This window comes from Myotis lucifugus, unplaced genomic scaffold (genome assembly GCF_000147115.1).
Source record: "Myotis lucifugus unplaced genomic scaffold, Myoluc2.0 scaffold_128, whole genome shotgun sequence".
Taxonomy (NCBI): domain Eukaryota; kingdom Metazoa; phylum Chordata; class Mammalia; order Chiroptera; family Vespertilionidae; genus Myotis; species Myotis lucifugus.
The window spans coordinates 2851173-2874579 of NW_005871176.1; the positions used below are offsets into that span (position 1 = coordinate 2851173).

At 53.2% G+C, this 23407-nt stretch overlaps 1 protein-coding gene across 1 annotated transcript in view; it reads left to right on the plus strand.

The window, feature by feature from the left end:
• The window catches only part of EPHB2 (EPH receptor B2), a 144947-nt gene that overhangs the window by 111103 nt on the left and 10437 nt on the right, over positions 1–23407 (plus strand). The window contains exons 6-9 of the mRNA XM_023758325.1: positions 7483–7607; positions 14071–14233; positions 16176–16284; positions 17406–17473. Coding sequence (XP_023614093.1) covers positions 7483–7607; positions 14071–14233; positions 16176–16284; positions 17406–17473 — 465 coding nt within the window. The remainder of the gene's footprint in view (positions 1–7482; positions 7608–14070; positions 14234–16175; positions 16285–17405; positions 17474–23407) is intronic.

Here is a 23407-nt window from a genome sequence, read left to right on the forward strand (position 1 = left end):
TGGCAGAACCGGCCCTCATCCAGCATGACCCTTTCCAAGCTGTGCGGCCAGAGGCTAATAGGAGCCCTCACATCTCCGAGCCTCAGTGTCCCCACCTTCAAAATGGGCACTTGTCGATCATTTCAGCTCTGCTAGACCGTTGCCAGGTTAACAATAAGGCGGACAAAGCCCCTAGGACAGTGATGGCGAACCTTTTGAGCTCGGCGTGTCAGCATTTTGAAAAACCCTAACTTAACTCTGATGCCATGTCACATATAGAAATTTTTTGATATTTGCAACCATAATAAAACAAAGATTTATATTTTTGATATTTATTTTATATATTTAAATGCCATTTAACAAAGAAAAATCAACCAAAAAAGTGAGTTTGCGTGTCACCTCTGACACGCGTGTCACCTCTGACAACGCGTGTCATAGGTTCGCCATCACTGCCCTAGGACATAGTAGGTGAACAATACATGACAGTTAGGCTTCACATGAAATCAGAAGGTGTGTTCATTCCCCATTGCTGCGATAACAAAATGCTGCAAACTTAGCAACTTAGAATGACACCCATTTCTCATCTTGCAGTTCCGTAGGCCGAGTCCAGTCCGGATCTCATGGGGCTAAAATCAAGGTGTCGGAGGCTGTATTCCTTTCCAAGGTTCTAAGGCAGTGGTTCTCAACCTTCTGGCCCTTCAAATACAGTTCCTCATGTTGTGACCCAACCATAAAATTATTTTCGTTGCTACTTCACAACTGTAATGTTGCTACTGTTGTAAATCATAATGTAAATATCTGATATGCAGGATGGTCTTAGGCGACCCCTGTGAAAGGGTCGTTCGACCGCCAAAGGGGTCGCGACCCACAGGTTGAGAACCGCTGCTAAGGGATGACCCGTCTCCTGGCTCACGTGGGTGGCAGCAGAATTCGGTGCCGTGTGGTTGTAGGAGGGAGGTCTCCGTTTCCTGGCTGACTGTCACCGGGAGCTGACCTCTCTCCGGTCCTCGCACGTGGCCCCCTGCCTCGGGACCAGCGACAGGGCACCGGGACACTCCGGCTCTCCGGTCTCTGACCCTCCGCTGGGAAAGGTCCCCTTGTTTTCAGGACTCAGGTGGTTAGATTGGGTCCACCTGGGTAATCAGGCCACTCTCCCCATCCCAGGAGCCACAGCCTTAATCACGTCTGCAAAGCCCCTTGTGCCATGTCAGGGAACGTACCCCCAGATTCCAGGACCAGGACTCGGCCATCTTTGGGGGCCATTATTCTGCTGTCCCGAGAGGAGACACAAGTCAAACGCAAGCCCGTCGGCATTGGCAGGGGCCTTGGAGTTCAGCCAGTGCCAACTCCTCCTTTTAAAGAGGAGAAAACTGACACCCAGAGCGGTTCCTAAGTGGTGGCCCACGATGACTCAGCAGCTCCTTGGCAGAGCCCGTCTCCAGGTTCGCCGGCCAGGTACCCCCACTCCCCATGGCTTTCCCGTGAAAAGACTTTCAACTTGCCCAGGCCCTTTCCGCCACCGTGCTCTCCTCTGATCCTCCTGCCCTCCTGGGGGGTGGGCACACAGTGGCTCCGTCTTAGAACTGGCATGAGCATGTACTCACTGACTTCGCTCCCTGGGGGCGGAGAGGATCAGAGAGAACCAGGCCAAGGGAGCCCCCCGCGAGGCCCGTGCCTGAGGAAAGGAAGAGAGAGGAGAGGGCACTTCCCTCCCTGGGCCGAGCCCTCTGAATGCATCGTCCTCTTTGATCCTCCCAGGCATCCGCAGGGAAGGCATTGCCGGCCTCGGGTATCAGTTAAGATTGGGTTTGGCTACATGTCACAGGAAGAAAAATAACAGGTCGCCGCTGCCACAGGCATGCTGTTGAACAACCCACCGTAAAACCCATGGCGTAAAAACAAGAAGCACTTATTTTAGCTCAAGAGTCTCCGGGTGGGCTGGATGGGTCTTGGCGGGGAGCATTCACATGTTTGCATTCTGTCTTCTCAGACTCACTCGGCAGCTCTTGGGATGTTGTAGGGCTTTGTTGCACGTTTGAGGGTGACTGCTGTCAGCTGGTTAGGAGTGGCCCTGGCTGAGACAACCGGACAACAGCTCTGCTCCCGGTCTCAGCCTCCCGCAGGTCAGCCTGGGCATGCTCTTTCTTGGGCAATCACAAGGAACCAAGACAGCGTCAGACACGTGCCAAGGGCTCTCCCAAGCCTCTGCTTAGATCATGTTTGCTTATATCCCACTGGCCAAAGCGAGTCAATGGCCAAGCCCAGAGTCAGAGAGAGTGGGGACTAATAAGTTACAAGGCAAAGGGTGTAGATATAGGAAGGCAATTAACACAACCTGTGTATCCTAGTGGCGTAGACAGAATGAAGGTTTTTTTTCTTCTTATCTGTAAAGGATGTCACAGACAGGAGTTAGGACAGCTCCATGGAGTTGTCAGGGATCCAGGCTTCTCGGCACACAGCTTCTTGTCCTTGTGGGCCAAAATGGCTGCAAGAGCCCCAGCTATCACTTCCATGTCCCGGGCAGCATGGAAGGAGGAGAGTGATAAGGGTGGGACTCCTCCCTTTGAGCGAGACCTCCTAGAAGTCCCACCTTTCGCTTATATCACAGGCAAGCATAGTGTCATGTGGTCACTTCTAGCTGCCAGAGTTTTGGGGGAAAGTAGTCTTTTATTTGGGCACAAGGTACCTAAGAACCAGGGTTTTGTTAATTTGAGAAAGAAAGAATGGATATTGGATAGGCAGTGAGTAGTGTCGGCCACATCCCAATTTATAGCTGAGGAACATGGGCTCGGAGAGAGAAGTAACTTGCCTGTGGTCACACAATCACCTGCCATAGAGAGCTGGGATCTGAACCCTGGATGCCGCCTCTTCTCTCCTGCATCACCATTCAAGAGCCTTTGCTGGAAATTCAGCTACTCACACTGCTGTTTGAGAGCCTGAGTGGCCCAGACTGCTCCATCGGCTGACATCCCCTGACCCCTTACTCTGGGCCAGGTTCTTTATATTCAGGTCTTCATTTAACCTCCCAACATCCCTGCCATTGTCTCCGTTCTACAGAGGAGAAACTGAGGCACGGAGGGGTGAAGTAGGTTGTTTGGGCTACCTGACCTGAGGCCCAGGCTCTTACCATTTTGCTAATCCAGGTGCTGGGTAGGACTGGGTTCCACCGGGCAGCCACAGGTGGGATCGAGGCAGTTCAGCAGCCCACTGGAAGGTGGGGGATTAGATGTTCCCACAGCACCATGCCCAGGGCCTGGCCTCTGCCTGCTCATAGCCCACTTGTAGACAAGGCTGGGTAGTCAGGGGGAGAACAAACCAACCTGGTCCCAACCTGGTCCTGATCCCAGCCCTGAGCCGAGGCACTTGATCTGCCTCACTTTCCTCATCTGTAAAGTGAGGTGTTTAACTCCTACTCCATCTGCTTGTGTGGCAGCCGGTAGGTGCTGCTAAATCTATGCTGAGCCAAGAGAAGAATGAATGATCAGATGGACAGACAATCGCCACCCTTTTCTCAGGTTCAAGGAAAAATATATAGCATCTCCTGGACCCACTTTTTGTTTTTTGTTTTTTTTGTCTAAAATATGTTCCACAGCCCAGCCGATGTGGCTCAGTGGTTGAGTGTTGATCTACGAACCAGGAGGTCACGGTTCAATTCTTGGTCAAGAGCACATGTGGGCTCGATCGCCGGTGTGGGGTGTGCAGGATTCTCTCTCATCATTGATGTTTCTATCTTCTCTCCCTCTCCCTTCCTCTCTGAAATCAATAAAAACATATATATGTATATACATATATATGTACATATATGTATATACTAGAGGCCTGGTGCACGAAATCCGTGCACTCAGGGGGAGGGGGGCGGGCAGGTGTCCCTCAGCCCAACCTATGCTCTCTCGCAGTCTGGGAGCCCTCGAGGGGATGTCCAACTGACAGCCAGCAGTCGGACATTCTTAGCACTGCCACGGAGGCGGGAGAGGCTCCCACCACTGCCACTGCACTTGCCAGCTGTGAGCCTAGCTTCTGGCTGAGTGGCGCTCCCCCTGTGGGAGTGCACTGACCACCAGGGGGCAGCTCCTGCATTGAGCGTCTGCCCCCGGTGGTCAGTGCGCGTCATAGTGACCGGTTGTTCCACCATTCGGTCGATTTACATATTAGCCTTTTATTATATAGGATATGTACATACATATATATATATATTCCACAGATCACTGCTTCCAAAAGACATTAATAACTGTTATGTGAAAAAGCGGTTCTGAAGCCAAATGAGACTTAGACTGCCAGGCTAACCCAGGTTAACTAAGTTTCTCCCCAGCAGGACTTCTCAGAGCCTTGAATAAAGGAGTGTGCCGAGTGAGTCTCACAGGCCGGGGTCTAGAACTCTGTGTATCTCAAACCTTCTCGGCCGTGGAACACCTTTTCTTCATAGAAAAGCGCCACCCTGGCACCAGTTGTCAGCTTTTCCTTTGTTCTGTCCCACACAACCTAAGCGCTCCGGTCCCGTCGGAAAGAAACACAGGCCCAATCTCCGGGAGAGTTTTGTTCTGTTGTGTGAATTATGACCAGGTCACCCAGAATTCATTGGATCTTTGGGAGTTAACTGCATTGCTACAGGTTTAAGAGACAAACACTCAAAACAGCCATCCTATTATCAACCAGAAATGCTAGGGGTCCTGTCTCGGGTGAGGTATTCCTGCTTCGGACCCTGGTGAACGCAAGCACAGCAATAAACAGTTGATGTGGTATCACAGGCTGGCTGGTCAGCAAGAAGCCCCGTGTCATGTCAGCAGGTCAAATCGCAGGGGGCACCGGGTCTGAGGGAGAGAGAATTGTCAGTGACTGTCAGACAGGCCCCACTGTCTCCCCTGGAGCCCTAGCTCCGGCCCCAGGGTCCGTGGACTCAGTCAGGTTCCTCAAGGGGCTAGAAAAGGCGAAAGCCGGCTTTTCCTTCCTTCCTTCCTTCCTCCAGTAAATATCAACCAAGCACCTACTCTGAGCCACACACTGTTCCAGGCACGAGGCATAAAGGATTGAATAAAAGAGACAAGGTCCCTGCCCTCAGATCACATTAGCTCTGTACAGGAAAGAGTGTGTGAGATGGTGAGTGACCGGGCAGTCAGGTGGAGGGGAAGTCAGGGCGGGCCTCTCTGAGGAGGCAGCGGTTTAGCTGAGACCGGAATGAAGAGGAGGAGCCGGCCATGGAAGATGTGGGGGAAGAGGCGACCAGGCAAGAACGTGAGGCCAAGACCCTGAGAAAGGAATGACCTTGGTCTGACTGGGAACAGAAAGGCAGCCGGTGTGGCTGGCGCCTGGGAGCGAGGCGGTGAGTGGCAGGAGGTGGCAGGCGCCAGGCAGGTGGGCCTTGCAGGGCCTGTGGCGCACCTGTGTTCCATCCAGGTGCAGTGGAAGCCACTGTCAACAAGAGTGGAGATGTCAGAGAGGCAGCGGGATCCGAGAGTCGGGCTGGCGTCTCGGGCTGCCCGATGCCCAGCGACTCCCCATGCCCTCTAAGCTCACGGGGTCCTCTGACTGGTGAAGAGTAAAGGCCGAGTGTAGGGCTCTCCTTCATTCCTCAGAGCTCAGGGCTATGGAGGCAACGCTGAGCAGGCAGGTCATCGGCCCCCAGACTTCCTTCCTATCAAAGGGTCCTCGTCCCAGAACGCCCTCGGAGACCACCTCAGTCAACCCCTTCACGCCCTGCAGGGGCTCCCCCAGGTCTCAGCTAATGAAGGGACGGATCCTCCCCCAGGGCTCGCCGGAGGCAGCAGGGCCCCTGACCACCTGCTCCAGCCACGCAGGCCCCGCCTGGCTGGCCTCCCCGCTGCCCCTCTCGGTCACAAGCCTCTTTTGTGCTTGCTCCCTGGGGCTCCATCTCCTTGCAGGGGTCACAGGACATCGCTGACCCCATCGCCCCGCCAGCGTGCCCGGCTGGTAATTGAAAATACCAGAATTCCCTGAAGACCAGCTTACAGGGAAACCTGACACCCCAGGGTGGGCAGCGGGCGGCAGGAGGGAGGAGAGCACATCCAGCTGTTCCCTGTTCTCCGCTGTTAATCCCCCCGGATTTCGGCAGAAAGGCCAGCCCTGCTTGGCCCCCCTTGGCCTGCCTTGATCATCTTCCCAGCAATGCCGCCTCCTTGCCACACCCAGGGATACGGGGCTTACAGGATCAGAGCCGGGTTAGCTGCCTGTAACCCAAATCTGCCAGCTAAGCCTGCCAGGCCCAGACCCCCACAGCCGTGTGGGACCTGCCTCCACCAACAGCTGAGCTCCCGGAGCCGGGGCGGGCCGGGTGGGTGGTAGTGAGATGAGTCAACAGAAGCCGAGTAAAGTGCGCTTCGCAGCAACAGCGTGGGATCTGGACCAGGGTGTTGTGAGGGTCACTGCTTTCCAGACCTCCCTGGTCAGCCTGCATCAGCCACCGCCACTGGAGGGGAAAGGCTCTGTGGGACCCAGGTGGGCCTGGATTCAAAGATCAGCTCCACTACCTGCTAACTGGGTGATTTGGGACAAGTTACTTCATACCTCAGTGCCCCCATTTTCTCATCCATAAAATGGGTATACTCATTAATAATAACAGCCTCATGGGGTTGATATAGCAGTTAAGTGAGTTAACTGACATAAAGCATTTGGAAAAGTGCCAGGAGTGAACAAGGAAGTGTTAGGTGTTAGCTGTGGGGGCCTTTTTTCTTTTCTGGTCATCACTGGGCACACAGGGGCTGTCAAGATGACAAGCGTGATGGCAGCTTGTGTTTTAGTGGAGGAGCGGGTTCCCATCCCACTGCAGTCCTCCGTGGCTCCCCAGTGCCTCAGGATAGGACAAGCCCCCAAGCCTGGAGGTCTGGCCCCCAGCTGCTCGGCAGCCTCGGCCTGCGCCTCTTGGAACTACTTGTACCTCTGCTTCGAGACTACCTGGGCCCAAAGGCCCCAGGAACAGGTTAGGCTGGGCAGTGAGAGGGGCCGTCGTGGGCAGAAGCCAGGCTGTGAGAAGCAGCGTGGTGGGTAGAAAAGATACTAGACCAGCTGGTCCGGGCTCTGGCCCTGGCCCCACCTCTGCCTGCTAGGTGACCTGGGACAGGTTACCTCCCTTCCCAGTGGTCAGCAGCACCTGCGCTGCTTAGAACTGCGGGTTCTCGGGCCGCGCCCAGACCTGTGGCATCAGAATCTGGGCGGTGGTGCCCAGCAATGTGAGTTTTCACAAATCTGATGCCCCTCAAGTTTGAAAAGTGCTGTCATTTTATAGGGACACATTCTGCCACTTTTCCTCATTGCGAGAAGGTGAGTCACAGGGAAGGAGGTGAAGGGAGTGCAGTGTCCCTCCTCGGGGCTGGGTCACCTTGGCCGAGTGGGGGCACCTGTGACCCTGCATGAGTCCCTCTGCTCCCTGCCGGCTCCCCAGGGTGTGGCCTCGGCGAGACGCTTCCCCTCTTCTGGGCACCTCTGAGGTTGGGCCAGACGCTGCACCCTCTCATGCCCACCCCAACCCCTGACCTCTGACCTCTCTTCCAGCTCCGTCGGCTGTGTCCATCATGCACCAGGTGAGCCGCACCGTGGACAGCATCACCCTGTCGTGGTCCCAGCCTGACCAGCCCAACGGCGTCATCCTGGACTATGAGCTGCAGTACTACGAGAAGGTACCTAGGCTCCTGGCGCGCTCCCACCCCCACCTCCCTGATGGCCCCCCCACTCAGGCTGGGCCTGGGGTCCTACTGTCCTGCAAGACACCACCTTGAAGCAGAAAGAGCACTGGCCTCAGGCTCGAATGGTGGCTTCGCTCCTGCCTGGCTGTGAGACCTCAGGGGGGTGCCTTGACCTCTCTGAGTCTTACTTTTCTGGTCTGGGGACCTGGCCGGCAGCCTCAGTAACATGCGGTGGTCACAGGCCTTTCCCCTGTGACTTCAGCTGTCCTGAAGCTCTGAAGAGCTGGGTTTCCCAAAAGCTGCGTTTATTAAGCAAGGATTGGTCATTCACGCGCTCCGAAGCCGAGACACTGCTCGAGAGCTTCCGCCCAGAGTGGAGCTTTCTCCTGTGCTGCTCGGCTTCCAGCTAAAACACTGCTTTTCATTTGCCTGCGTGCCCTTCGTCTGGGGGGAGCTTGCTTTCTCTTTGAGCTTTTAACTCAGACCCTTGTCACTCCCTTCGGGGACCTCGAGGAGCCAGGGACCCGGGGTTGGAAGCCACTGTGTAGTAGAAGGAGCATTGGACTAGGAGTGAGAAGCCGTGGGTTCAAATCTCAGCTCCACCAGCAGCCAGTGTGTGAACGTGGGCAGCCACCGTTCTCTCTCTGGGCCTCGGTTTCCTCCTGGGTCAAGGGCGAATGAGACCACCTCCCTCACCTGGGGGCTGTGCGGTATAGTGCCCAGCAGGCGCCTGGCCCTCAGCAAAGTGGAGTGTGCTTTCCCTGCCTCTCTCCCCTGCCCTGCCTGCTGCACGGTGGGCCAGGCCTCGCGGTGTAAGGCCGGTGAGCTGAGCACGTGTGCGTGTGAGGCCTGCCCAGGCGGCTGAGCATCGGAGCCCTAGGGAACGCTGTGTGACTGGTGACTTTTCTTACCTGCTCCCGGAGGCACAGACAGCCTCAGAGGTTGCAGGGGGCCCCTGGAAAATGTTCCACTGGACTCCCTTTCGGACTAAGGCGTGAATGACTATGGGACGTGCTTTAGTTGAGGCCGAGCCCACTGGAAACGGAAATGATGGAAAGGCTTTCCCTAAGGGCTGAGAGGAAATGAGGTGGAGACAGTTCCAGCCAGCCCTGCGGAGGCCCAACCTCCTCACTCTGTCAGCTGCTGGGTCCCCCAACCCTGGCGGGTCCCAGGGGTTCATCAAACACCTCTCCAGCCTCACCCGGCTGGTTTCTGATTGTTTCCTTGCCCATCCCTCCTCTTGGCAATGCGTTCCTAGAGGCCAGGGACCACATCTGTCCCTTTCACCACGTGCTCCCCAGCAGCCTGGGCCTAGCTGGCACCAAGGACACTTGATAAATGGTGGCTGGATGCAGAAGTGATGAATCCCTTCCCGTGGCCTGTCCTTCAAGGGTGGAGACCTGGCCTCTCTCTCCTCTGCTGTGTCCCCAGGGGACGATGGGAGGGACGCAGCTCCACCCCTCGCTGGCCCGGGAGGGCCTGCTGGAGCCGGGCCTCCCAGGTAGTGGGACCAGCTGCTGCCAGGCTCAGGAAGCCTGGGCCCTGCAGGAGCAATCATGTCCACTTCCTCTGGTGGGGACAGCTTAGCAACTCGGAATTCAAAAAGGAAAAAAACTAATTAAGAAGCTTGATGATTAAATGAAACGGAAAGTGTTTGTCCCCAAAGACTGGATCGGAAATGAGGAATCCCGACACAGGTCCTGCCCACGACCCATTTCCTACCCACGCAGGAGGGGCTGGGGAGGCAGCGGAGGTGTGAACCAGGAGGCAGCCCTGCCCTACTTTCTGCTGCTGCCTGGGCATCCCCAGGCCCATGCCAGAGGTGGCCGGGCCAGCAGGCCTTGCAGCAGCCACCGCTATCGCCTGCTCACGTTTCATGAGGGCTCACTGTGTGCTAAGCACAGCATATCCGTTGTCTCATTCCTTCTCGCAGCGTTGCTATCCTCCCTGCTGGGCAGGAGGGGAAACTGAGGCACGGAGAAATCGTGTAACGTGTCCAAGAGCACCCGGCTGCTAAGGGGCAGGGCAGGGGTGTGGACCTGTGCTCTCACTCTTCACCTGGCTCTGCTGTCTCCCAGTTTCTCCCAGGGGTGCTTCTGGGATAACCTTTAAGAGGTGGACAGAACCAGGCTCTGATGAAGGATTTTCAGCATAAATGGCGGGAGATGAACAGCCTGAGGTGTGGCCGTGATAAGACGTGTCCCTGCTTCCATCAGCCCCTCTTCCCAGGGCCTGGGGTACAGAGGGAGGCAGCTTTGCCTCTGCCAGTGGGGAGATGGGACGCTGGTTCATTCAACACTCACTGTCACCAACTTCGGACTGGGTGCTGGGAACACCAAGAATAACTAGATGTGCCTGGGGGCCTTCCCTTTACAGTCCAGAGAAAAAGACGGATTCAGGTACAAATAGCCATTAGACAAGATGAGATACAAACCACAGAAGGGCCAGCAAAGGTCCCTGGGGGTCACTAAGGAGGACCCCATAATCCTAGTATATGTGAGAGGAAGTCTTCATTCAAATGACATTTGAGCTGAACCTTGAAAGATGCTAAGACGAGTGACGAGAGCAGGATCATTCCAGGAGGCAAGAACGGTATGTGCAAAGGCCCTGGGGCAGGAAGGTGCTGGCTGCACTCTGAGAATAGAGCAGGTGAGTGTGGCAGGAGTAACATGAACAAAGGAGAGTGTGTAGGGGTGGTGTTTGGAGAGGGAGGCAGGGCAGACTGTGGTGGGCCTTCCAGGCTTTTGGAGCCTGGATTCAATTTAAAGTACAATGGGAAGCCATCAGGAGGTTTTGGAGTGGTATGATCTGGCTCATTACTTTAAAAGGTTCCTGTAGCTTGCTATGTGGAGAATACAGGTAGACTCTGTACAGGGATCTCATGGGACAGCAAGTGAGAAATGACGGTGGCATGGAGTTGGTGGGTTGGCAGCAGAGATGGTGAGAAACTGCCAGATTCAGACAATATTTTGAAACTCAGGGGACTAGGGAAGGGTGACAGTCAACTCCCAGTAGATGGTGGTGCCTTTTCCTGGGGCAGATGTGGATTTGGGATTTGCAGATGCAGGTGTGGAGCTTGCCGGGAGTGGGGAGGTGTAGCCCAGAACAGACAGGAGGGTGCAGAGGAAGAACAGTGGAAGGACAGGTTGAGGAAAATGGCAAGATTTAAGGACGGAAAGAACATGCAGTTGGTGAAAGTGTCGGAGACACTTTCTTCCTCTCCACGGGGAGGGATAGCCAGGCTGCAAGTAGTGAGATTTATTTCTGACAGGTCCACAGCCCGCTCTTACCTAATACCTCAGGATCCTCCTGGTGTCTGCAATTGATTTCTTTAATGAATGCTCTAGATCTTCCCAGGTAGGGAAGTTAGGTACTGAGCCCTGCGGCCCCCCGTGGGCCCCACCCCTATCTCCTTTCCTACTTTTCCTTTCCTTCTTTAGAAAGGGCTCCGTTGGAGCAGGCTCTTCATTTGGCCTCTCCCCAACTTCACTGGGATTTCCCATTCTGCCCGGAGCCCGGAGCCCAGAGCTGACAACCACGTTGCTGGAAGTCTTCTAGAGGCCGCTGACGAATAGTGTCAGTCAGACGAGGGCTGGCCTTGTCCATCGGTTCCAGCAGCCCAGGGGAGGTGGCCTCCATTGGCAGCTGCCCCAAAGCACATGGGTTCATGCTCCCTTTGGCTCCTCGAGAGCTCAAGGAGAAGAGTCATTTGTGAGGCCGGCTATGGCGGATGGGCCTTATAGGCCACATCGATTTCTGTATCTATTCAACAGAAATTTCTACTTGGCAGAAGTGAAGGGAAAGGACATTCCAGGCCGAGGGAGCAAAGGTTGAGGGAGTAGGGGAGTGAATGAAAGTCCAAATTGTATTCCAGGTGTTGCCTAGTGTATGTGGAGCAGTATCTAAGGGGGAGGTTTGCTCATTCATTCACTTGCGCATTCATTCATCCACCTAATGAACATTGGTGATGATAACAACAATGGTGATAGATGACACTTAAGTCCTTATGTGTATTAGAGACTCTCCGAAAATCTGTACCCATTATTTCCTATTGAATATCAACAACCACTGTTGTGGCATATAGTGGTATTATCCCATTTTAAAAATGAGGAAACTGAGGCTCATAGAACTTAAGCAATATACCCGCTGCCTCATTGGCCTTTAGTCTCTGGATAAGGACTCAAACAAAGGACTAGTGGATTTCATACTAAATTTATTCCCCGAACCCACATAATCCTTATTTAGATAAGGGTACTCTTGATGGCTCTAGATCAGCAACTTTGTGCCAGGGACTAACTGATCAGATCTTATCTTCACAACAACCCTGAGCGGTTGGAATTTATTGTTCCATTTTCTGGAATGGAAAACACGGCTCAGGGAAATGGTCTTTCCCAAGGTCACAATGCAAGCAAGTGGAAGAACTCGCATTGGAAATGACTTCCAATCCCCTGAGGGGTCCTGTGCCCCACGTTAGAGAAGGGATCCACTCAGGTTGTTCTCCATTCTCCCGAGGCACCGAGACCACGGTTACCTCCCATCTCCCTCATATCACCAGGAACATAAAACTTCCAGCCTGCGTGGGCACCCACCCAGGCTGCACAACCGATCCCTTGGCTTGGGCTAGCCCGAGCAGATCCCATGTTAGACGGCGGCACCTAGTGGCCAGGCCTGGTAGTGCATCCTGGGTTCATAGATTGTGAATAGTCTATAATATTCATTCGTGTCAGTGGTTAGTGAGCACCTACCATGTGTGGAGCCTGGGGGTTCCCAGAGATGAATGAGATAAGATCCCTGCCCTCAGAGCACCACACTCTCCTTAGAGAAGACACGTGTATCAATAAAAATATATTTTTTAAATATTTTAAAAAGAAAGACATGTATATCAGAACAATAGATGGGAGACAATGGACCTGCGCCATCTGGCTGGGGTATCTGGGAAGTCTCCCCAGCAGAGGCAGTCCTGGTGCTGGGTCTTGAATAAGGAGAAGGGAACTGCAGGCAGATGAGGAAAGGGTATTTCAGATGGGGCAGCAGGACTTGCAAAGGCTCAGGGAGAGAGGGCTGCCAAATAAAATATCGGACATCAGAGTTACATTTGAATTTTTAAAAATAGTAACATTGTAGTTACAGTTATTATCTGTAATAACATTGTTCGCACTCATTTAATTGTTTCAGGAGAGTGTTCAGGGGCTCTGTGCCTCCCTGACATGTGCATGATTGGCATGCGTGTTTTCCTGCGTAAGGGGTCATAGCTTTTCATCAGCTTCTCAAAAGGGTTCCAGATCCTCAAAGAGTTAAGTTCTCCACCCTGTTTGCTTTTCTGAACTGGGCTTTCCAAGACCAGGGCCGGTGCTTTCACTGGTGCCCAGTGCCCAGACCGGTGCCTAATGCAAAGAGGGTATTTGGAGAAGGTTATCTGGGCAGCTGACAGGTGCCTGAATGAGCATCAACTAGGCAGGTAAACATTTGCATCCAATTCAAACACATCTCCGCCCCTATTGCAGCAGCTGGCTCTTTGTTCTGTCCAGGCTCCTCAGGTCACCCTGGGCAGTACTTAGGAGGTGAGAATTGGCATTCTGCATCTCTCAAAGGTACCCAAAGACATGAACATTAGAGGTGGCTCTGGCATGGTTTTGAGTCCCAAAGCAGCCATCAACTGATGCACGTGACCTTGAGCATAATTTTCCCTTCCTGGGTCTTAATTCTTGTCCGACTGAAGTGTGCTAAGGCTGAACAGGGGTCCTTCCACTTAATCCATCAAGGCATGAGGCAGAGAGAGGGATGCAGGAGTGAGCAATGTGGGCCTTCTCCCTGCTGTCCACAATAATTCACAGTCTAGACCCCAGGGTCTGCACACAGTGACCACTCAGTATATGTGTATTAGTCAGCTGTTGTTGAGATGGTGCTGCAGAACAAACAACCCCAAATCCAGTGACCTACAACAAGTAGCTATTTTTCTTACTCATAGGTTTGTATCTGTCGGTCAGCTGAGGTGGCTCCGTTTCACTCTAGAATTTAGGTCAAGATCTTTTCCCCCTTTCTCTCTTTCTGGAACTAGTTGTTACCCAGACTAAGCCCCGCTCATGGCAGATTGCAGAATCACAAGAGGCCAAGACAAGTCAACAAGCATATGTAAAGCCCCTGCTTGCATCATGTCCTCTAGAATATTCCAGTGGCCAAAGCAGGTCATGTAGACAAACTCAGCATCCGTGAGGAGGAGAAATACGCTCTGCCTTCTCTTGGGTTGCAAAATCACTTGCAAAAGCTGCAGGTGTGTGATTCTGTTACTGGGAGGGAGTGAAGAATTGAGAACCCCGGATGTTTATCTGGTGGCCAGAACCCTCCCCTCTGTGCTCGTCCCCCCTCCCCCCGCCCCGCAAGTGGCAGGAGTGGTCAGTGGGCTGTGGGCCCACTATGGGCAACAACCTCGCTAACTGTCTTCTCTGTTCCTCGGCAGGAGCTCAGTGAGTACAACGCCACGGCCATAAAGAGCCCCACCAACACAGTCACTGTGCAGGGCCTCAAAGCCGGCGCCATCTATGTCTTCCAGGTGCGGGCACGCACCGTGGCGGGCTATGGGCGCTACAGTGGCAAGATGTACTTCCAGACCATGACAGAAGGTAAGAGGTGCCAGAGGTCGGGAGGGGGGTACTGACTCCACAAACAGAACAAACCCAAGAGCCACCTTCCCGCACAGTGCCTGTGTGCCCATTAGAAACGGCAGCCCCCTGCTCCTTGATGTCAATCAGCCCCCCTTCCCTCCTGGCTGGGAGCCTCTGTGCACTGTACATACTGCACAGCCCTATATAAAGGCACTGTCCTGTGGCCTGGAAAGGCTGTGATGTCCGTTACCATCACGTCAGCCGGGCCACTTCCTTTCCCACGACTCCTGGGAGCTCAGCACCGACGTGCAGTCACCCTGAGCAAATCACACCCATTCTGTGGTCCAGATTTTCCTCATCTATAAAATGAAAGCAATCATATTCAACCTGAAAACACAGAACTATTTCGTCCCTGCACTAGTTCAGCAGGGAGACGCGCTGGGATGGATTAGTAACATCTACCCTGGGCCAGAGAAAGGGAGGTTGCAGCCCGTGTGTTTTGTGGCTCCCAGTCTGGGACCACGTGGTCTCTATGTCCCCTTCCTGCTCTAATGATCTTTGAAGGGCAGCAGAGTTAAAGAGGGTGGACTCTGGTTCCTGACAGATGGAAATTACAGTGGAGATTCAGTCCTCAATGTATGGCCCGAAGCAACGTACCTTACCCCTCTGAGCCTCAGTTTTTCTCTTCTGTAAAGGGGGATGATAACAACTATCTCGTTAGCATCATAGTATAAGGATGGGGACAGATGTACAGGCCCTAGCACAGGGCTGGTGCCAGGTCTCACAGAGTTAGCGCTCACCAAATAGGACGTGAGGTTATAGTTGTTGTTTCTGTGAGCCTGGGGGCCCTTGAACCAACCAGCCAAGCTCCGGGCCAGCCTTATTGGTGACGAGGCTCCAGCATTTTCCTCACAGTGCCCCCATGTCTTCCAGCATTAGTTCCTCTCCCCAATCCCCCTTCCTCACAGCCAGCGTTTTCACCTTTCTCAGCCATCGTGAATGCTGGGTGAGCGTCACTGACATGGGTACTGGAGGACTGTCCCAGATCCGTTCTTTATTATTCCACAAATGTGTGCTGGCGCTAAGTCCCAGGACTGACCTTGTCCCTGACTTTGACAAGCCCATCTGGTCATGAAAGCAAATGGGAATAATAATAGAATTTAAAACGATGATGATGTTGGTGACATTGAGAATGTACTGAGTGGTTTGCAAGAGTGAGGCCAATGCTGAGTGCATTTTACGCATTGTCTCGGTTAAGCCCACAGCCTTAGGTCAAACAGATCTGGGTTCAAGTGTTGGCTTTGGCCACTTCCTAACTGTGTGACCTCCAACAAGTCACGACCTCACTAAGCCTCAGTTTGCTCATCTGTAAAATGGATTAACATAGCCAGTGCATCACTGGGCTGTTCCGAGAATCAAACAAGATACATAGCGTTCTTAGCACAGTGACCAACCCTTAAAACACTCAGTAACATTAACAGTTGATATTTACTGAGTGTTTAGTACATGCTTCCCACAGCAGTCCTATGAAGTGGGAAGTATGATTCTCCACACTTTACAGAGGAGGAAACTGAGCCACAGAGAGGTAAGTCGCTCTGTGAGAGTTCACACAGATAGTAAGTGGCACCACTGGGACTCAAACCCGGGGAGTCTGGCCTCAGAGTCTGTGCTTACCACTGTCTCTCCTTATGTGGCAGCTTATTGTTGTTGATTCTCGTAGCCACATTGAGATGCGGATATTATGTCCATGTTATTGTTGAGAAATTGAGAGTGAGAGCAGTTCATGGACGTGTCCAAGGTAACTTGTGAGCCAGTGACAGCCAGTTCTCCACCTGAGCATGTGACAGAGACTCTGTGCGGAGCAGGAACAGAGCCTAGGATCCCGGGAGACCCCGCAGGGCGCTGGGCTGTTGGGGCTCCCGGCACCAGGCTGAGAACACTGCGTGCGCTTTCTCCCCAGCCGAGTACCAGACCAGCATCCAGGAGAAGCTGCCACTCATCGTCGGCTCCTCGGCGGCTGCCCTGGTCTTCCTCATCGCCGTGGTTGTCATCGCCATCGTGTGTAACAGGTGGGTGGGTGTCCCCCGGCCCCTCCAGGCCCGGCGTGCATCCATTCCGCCATTCCTGAACAGTGTTTGTGAACGGAGGAGGCATTTCCATCAGTACCAGGGCCCGAGAGAGGCTCGGGTCGGCCTGGGTACCCACAAGTGGCCTCTCCCACCTCCTCCTAAACAGCCACCGTCAGCAGCCCATCCCATTGCCCTTGACAAGCCCACGGTTCAGGGTGGCACACTGAGACACCAATACTTCAGCAGGAGGAGCGTCTCAGAGCAGGGGGCAGGAGGACCGCAGGGTGCTGGGAGCTAAGGGGGTGGTGGGGGGAATACAGATCGCCCTGCCTTTGCACTAGTTGAGGCCCCTTCATGATCAGGGCCGTAAGCAGTGTCAGATGGGAGGTTGTGGAGCTCAGGGAAGGCCTCCTGGCTGAGGTGGCTGGGAAGAGGGAGAGGACAAGGGCAGGAGGAGGTGGGGGAAGAGCACCCCCCTGGCTGGGATGGCATGTGCAGGAAGGGGGCGTGGTTCCCTGACTTCTGGGGAAAGGCGAAGAGAAACTCTTCTTCCTTAAAGAGTTCCCCACTTTATTTTTTTATATATTTTTAATGATTCCAGAGAGCAAGGGAAAGGGAGAAAGAGACAGAAATATCAGTGATGAGAGAGGATCATTGATTGGCTGCCTTCTGCACGCCCCACATTGGGATCAAGCCCACAAGCTGGGCACATGCCCTGACCAGGAATCAAACCGTGTCCTCCTGGTTCATAGGTTGAAGCTCAACCACTGAGCCACGCCGGCTGGGCAAGAGTTCCCCACTTTAGAGGACACGGGGTCATAAGGTCAGATGGACAGAAGCCCCCAGGGTTTCTGGGGCCAGGGGCCAGGGGCCATGACCAGAGGCGATGACTTTGCTCTTTGAAAGGGGGTGGGGGAAACAGCAAGCCTGGACTTGAAGTGGGAGAGCGGGAAGGGATGAGTGGGGCCCCGACAGGTGAGGCTGCTAGGCGAGGGGCAGGCAGGGAGGCCTCTGACAGGGATGTGCTTCCAAAGGCCTGCCCACCCTCTCCCTATCACCTGCTGTGGCTCCCAACTCCCCGGGCACCTCCAGGTGGCTCCAGCCCTTTGCTCTTGTTCCAGAAGACGGGGGTTTGAGCGTGCTGACTCGGAATACACGGACAAGCTGCAGCACTACACCAGTGGCCACAGTATGTATGCCCCAGCGGGGCTGGCACCCTTGGGCCCTGCACTGTCAGTTCCCCGACAACTTCCCCAGCCTTCTTTCTGCCGCAGTCAGACTGAATGACAAGCTGTCCCCTGAACGGGCCGTGCTCACTGTCACCTCGGCCTCTGCACATGCTGTTCCCTCTGCCTGGTCACTCTCCTGTCCTCTTTCCCTAAGTATCTCTTACTCTCCCTCAGGCCTCATACAGACCCCTCTGAGAAGCCTTCCCTGACCCCACCCCAGCCGGGTTTAGGGCTGTTGTCCGTGTTTGCACAGCACCCCTTACCTGGCTGCACGGGGATGGCCGCTCCCTTCTCTCTCCAACATTATCACGGGCGCGCATGGAGACCTGGAACCGTGTCTGACCCTCACCACTGCCTCCCCGGCCCCAGCACGCTTCCCACACATAGTAGTCACTACACACGTATTTATAGAATAAACACATGAGCTGAGTGAGGTGATGAGGACCCTAGGCTCCGGCCTGGGAGACGAGAGAGAAGGGAGGAGGGAGGCCTCGTGTCACTCCTTCCAGGTGACTCCTCCGGTGACCATTCACTCCCACCCAGTGCCTCCATTCCCCCCACTGTCCCCTCCCACCTTAGGCCAGGCTGGGAGCACATGTGCCACACACACCCAGTGCGCTGTCCCCTCCCAAGGGGTCCAGCGGAGAGAAAAGCAGATATAGCTTCCTCTCCCTGGGGCCCTGGCAGAACTGACTCTGTGTGGGGGGAGCATGGAGGTGGGGAGAAGGTGTGTCGGAGACCTCACTCAGGGAACAGGAATTCCCAGTGGGTCTAACAGGTTCTCAAACTGTACTCAGTGGGGTATCCTAGGGCTCCTCAGATGGCCACTGGATAAAGGGGGGCCATCAGCATGTCCACTCACTTGTCATTTATTTGCTGTAGCCTCCTATGTATGCCAGGCCCTGTTACAGGTGCTGGGATGTACAAGTCAACAAACCAAGTATCCCTGCCCCCGTGAACTTATATTCTAGCGTCAGGGACAGAGAATAAAAAATATATATATACATGTCATAAATGAGTAAAGCATATGATATGTTAAAAGATGAAAATGCTGTGAGAAAAAGGCAAGAAAGAAGCAGAGTCATGGATTGACAGTGGTGCTTCAGGGTTGTTTTGTAACTAGGGGAGTTGGGGTTGGCCTTGCTGAGAGGGTTTCATCTGAACAAAGATACTAAGGGGCTGGGGGAGTGAGCTGTCAGCGATACCTCAGGGAAGAGCATCCCAGGCGACGGAGCAGCCAGTGCCAAGCCCTGAGCCTGCGCTATGTCTGGAAGGTTTCGGGAACAGCCAAGGGGCCGCCAGTGGGACTGGAGCAGAGTAGGGGGGGGAGTATGAGGAGCCTCAACATGCAGATTCTTGTCAATCATCGCAGGCTCTTGGTTTTTATTCTGAGTGAAATGGGGAGCTCCTAGAAGGATCTGAGCAAAGGACTGACGGGCTCTGAGTTACAGTTCTGACAGGACTTCCCTGGCTGCCATGTAGAAAATGCCCGGAAGGGTGAGGTGTGGCCAGGCAAGGACAGAAGGAGGGAGACCCGTGAGGGGGCCGTTAGGATAATCCAGGGATGGTATGATGATGGCCAGACCAGGGGGCAGTGATGGAGATGGTGGGAAGTGGTTGGATTCTGACATATTTGGAAGGTAGAACCACTGAATTTGTTGCAGGACTGGATGTGGGGTCGGCAAGAAGGGCAGAGTTGGGAATTCCAGATTAAGCCTCTGGGTAATACTCAGTTTGAAGTAAAAGTTCCTGGGCTTAACCATCACTGTGGACATAAATGTAAAAATGGTTAAGCCATTCAAATTTCCAGAAGACAATTTAGGTAACCATTTAACTGTGCTGTGAATAGAAAAGGGCTTTCGAAAGTGTAAAAGCAAAGAAAAGGGCAGACAAATTTAACTGCACGGAAATAAAAATCACCTGTACATCAAAGTAAAAGTCACAAATTACATCACGCCCTCCGAGTCCCCGAGTTATAAAATCATGATCGTAGAGGTAGCTAAACATACTGACTGCGTTCTATGTGCCAAGAATTGTTTTTGTGCTGTTCGTGTACGCATCCATTTAATCCTTAGAATTTCCCACTGTGAGTTCGAGTCAACAGCTGCTCGGGCAGGGGCTGGGGTGCGAACCGAGGGTGTCTGGCTGCAGCGTGCGGGCTCTTAGCCACACTGTGCTGTCTCCACCCGGCTGAGCTCACACACGCTGTCACCTGGAGCCATTTCGGAGCATCACTATTTAGAGGATGAGTGAGTAACAAGGAGACAGGTGACCGCAGGGAGCTATTTTAAAAACAGACCCCCGGGATTGATTCATAGATCAACGCGATCGGAAGCTCAGGCTCACTCCCTGTGTCCGAGCAGGACTGTTAGTTCCGAAGCACTGCCAGCCCTGGGGCCCCTTGTCCACCAGCAGCCCTGTGTGGTCAGGACCCTGGAGGAAGCTGAGAGGCGTGTGACTGGCTGAAGTCCCCTTTACGGGCTCATGTGTTCCGTCATTCGGCAGGTGCTGAGTGAATACCAAGGGCTATGGTGCCTGGATGTGGAGCCGGAGGGACTGACCTGATTTCTCATTCTTACTCCGCCACCGGCCAGCTAGGTTGCCTTGGGGAAGTCATCGAACCTCTCTGAGTCTGGGCATCTTTATTTTTTGATTGATTTCTTTTTTTAATTTTTTTTATTTTAGAGAGGAAGGGAGAGGGAGAGCAAGATAGAAACATCCATGATGAGAGAGAATCATTGATCGGCTGCCTCCTGCATGTCCCACACTGGGGATCGAGCCCACAACCCGGACATATGCCCTGACCGGGAATCGAACCATGGCCTCCTGGTTCACTGAGCTACGCCGGCCGGGCTGGCATCTTTATGTAGGAAGTAGCAGGAATGATACTTCTTTCACAAAGCTGTGAGAAGTAAATAAATGAATGGATATTGAAGTGCTTTGTAATAATAATATTTAGCAATAGCCATTATATCAGTTCATTATGACTCTTCATTATAATAGTTAACCATCAGTCAGTGCCTTCTATTTGCCAACCACTCTACTAAGCCCTTTAAAAAGATTATCATTTAATCCCTGCAAGCCCCTTGTGAGGTGGGTCCTGTTTCTTTGTGACCATCATTTCTGGCAGATCCAGAATTTAAGCCCAGGTCTCTGAGCGCCTGGTCCCTCCTCGCTCGTCCTGAATTCCCCACGTAGGTTCAGGATGAGAGGTGATGGCCTGACAGTCATGCCTCATCTAAACACCAGCCCAGTCTTTTCTGAAGAGTCTGCCTGCAGAGGTCCTCATGCAACCTCAGTTCAGCAAATGCCCCTCCTGGGAGCCAGGTCCTGTGCAAGGCTGTGGCCATGAGGAGCTCCCCTTCGATTCCAGGAGACAAGCCGGGAAGCAGCAGAAAACGCTGGCAGTATAGCCTCAGCCAGACTACCTGGATTCAAACCCCACTCCTGCCACTTACTGTCTGTTCCATGCCCCCTCGGCCAGGTCATTTCACCTTTCTTATGCCATCGTTTCTTCACCCAAGGAAAAGGAGGTACAACATTAGGTTGGACCAAATGAAATTGCCGTTTTTGTAGGTCCAAAGCAGTCAAATAGTGACAATTTCATAAGGCTCGGCCTAATAAATAGCATTGACCTGGTAGGGTTGTTAGGAGGATTCACTGGGTCAGTACCTTTCAAGTGCCTAGAACAGGGTCTCCTGCCTGGGAATCCACACTGAACTGTGAGCCAATGGTGCTCTTAATGGGGAGGTGAAACCGAAGGGTCACAGAAGCAGGATGGCTTCACTCCGAGTCCTGCATTCAATACGTGTTTATTGAGCATCTACTGCGTACCACCTTCACATATGTGCTCCAGAGAAAATATTCTGGGGCTCATGACTTGGGGCTCACAGACCCCTAGAGCTTCAGGGCCTATAATTCCAAATGATATTCTGCACATGGGAGTGTACACACATGTGGATGTTTTTCCAAGGAGGAGATTCATAGCTTTTGCCAAATTCTCAAAGGCATTCATGACCCCAAAGAGGTGGAGAGGGAAAAAGAGGGCACATCAATGAGTGATGCAGTTCTTCCATCAATAGCATTTAGTTAGCACCCTCCTTGCCAGGTCCTGGGTGTAGCATGAACAACAGACACAGCCTCTGCGCCCTGGAGGAGCAGGGGTAACGCAAGCCCTCCCAGGCGGCAGAGTGTTCCAGAAAGGAGGGGGCGTGGCTTTGAGCATGCATGTCTGGGAGCCCTGATACAAGGTAAAAAAGCCATATAGACATCAGGGCCAGAGGCGTGGGTGTGGAGACAGGGCTGCGGGAGCCGGAGGAGAAAGCATGGGTCTCCATGGGAAGGATCCAGGCAGGCTTCACAGAGGAGGTGGCATTTTGATCTGGACAAAAGAGGAAGAGAAGGGTGATCCAGGTGGAGGAACCACATGAATAGAAGCACAGAGACAAGAACTTGTGAGGTGTTTCTGGGACCTCTGGGTAAATCATTCCTTTTTGCTGGCATGTTGAGGACCAGAGGACTATCCATGGGGCCCATCATGAGGGCATGGAATGCCAGGTGAAGGCACTTGCCTCTGTCCTCCTGATCATCACTCTGGCCGAGACTTGGGGATGGCACCTGATCGGTTAGCAGCACCCAAGTAGGCTTTGAGCTCCTTCTGTGCTTCTCCTTAGCACCCTGAACTGACCCATTCCTGTCCTCCCTCCCAGCTGACCCAGCAGAAAGGGCTTCCCCAGTTCTATTAGGAGGGAGGCTAAAAGCCAGCCCCTAAGACCCACAGGCCAATCAGAGTCCGAACAACAAAGGGAGCATCTCCAGGGAGCTTGTGTCCCTGCTCTTGGGGAAGGAGTCCTGGCTGAATACTCCAGGAGGAGGATGCAGGGACCAGATCTGGTTGGACTTCATCCAGGAGGCAGTGAGCATGGTAATTAAGAGGACTGGTCCTTGGCTCAAGCCTGACAGACCTGGGTTCAAATCCTGGCGGTGCCATTGGCTAGCTGTGTGGCCTTGGGCAGATGACTTGCCTCTCTGAGCTGCGGTTCCCACATGTGTGCAATGAGAATAATGATCCCTTCCTCAAGTTGTCGGGCAGAGGAGAGAGAGAATGCATATCAAGACCCTGGCACAGTGTCAGGCACAGACAAAGGCCTCAGTAAATAGCAACTGCTAGTCTTCTATCTCCATCATCTGGATTCTGCTCAGCTCTGACACTGAGTGTCTATTGTGTGCAGAGCTGTATGCAGTGAGCCAGGGAAGGGCGGCGAGAAAAGAGCACACGCCCACGCCCTCCTCCCAGGCTCCCACAGGCTAGCATGGTGGTTCTTAACCTCTTTGGTGGGGAGGGTCTTAGGCTGAAAGTTTTGGATCCTATGGCCAGAGAAACAGAAGTTCCCATATGTGTGTATATAAAATTACGAGATAGGAAAACCCAGAAACGTCTACACTCAGGGATGGATTTTGGAGAACTTTTACTTTCAACAATATTTACTTCCAGAGTTTTCAGACTGTAAGGAACATGCATTACTTTTCTGATTCAAAAAGGCAATAATAATAAATGCATTTTAAGAGGTTACTAGACTCCACCCCCTGTCCCACCCCAAAAGCCACCCTGGAACTGCCAAGTGGTTCACAGACTCAGATTAAGAAACCCTGACCTAAAGGGCTGGACAAATAATCCAAAATACACTGAGTGGCCAGATTATTATGACCACCTGACGTTTGTAGGCAAATTAGCTATAATTTCCCACTGAAGTTGCTAGAGGGCCAGATCATTATAAACGTCTGAATAGCACAACATACCTAAGTATCGTTGCTGATCAAGTTCATCCTATCATGTTGATGGCGTATCCCAATGGAGTGGCTTCTTCCAGTAAGACAATGCGCCATGCCACAGT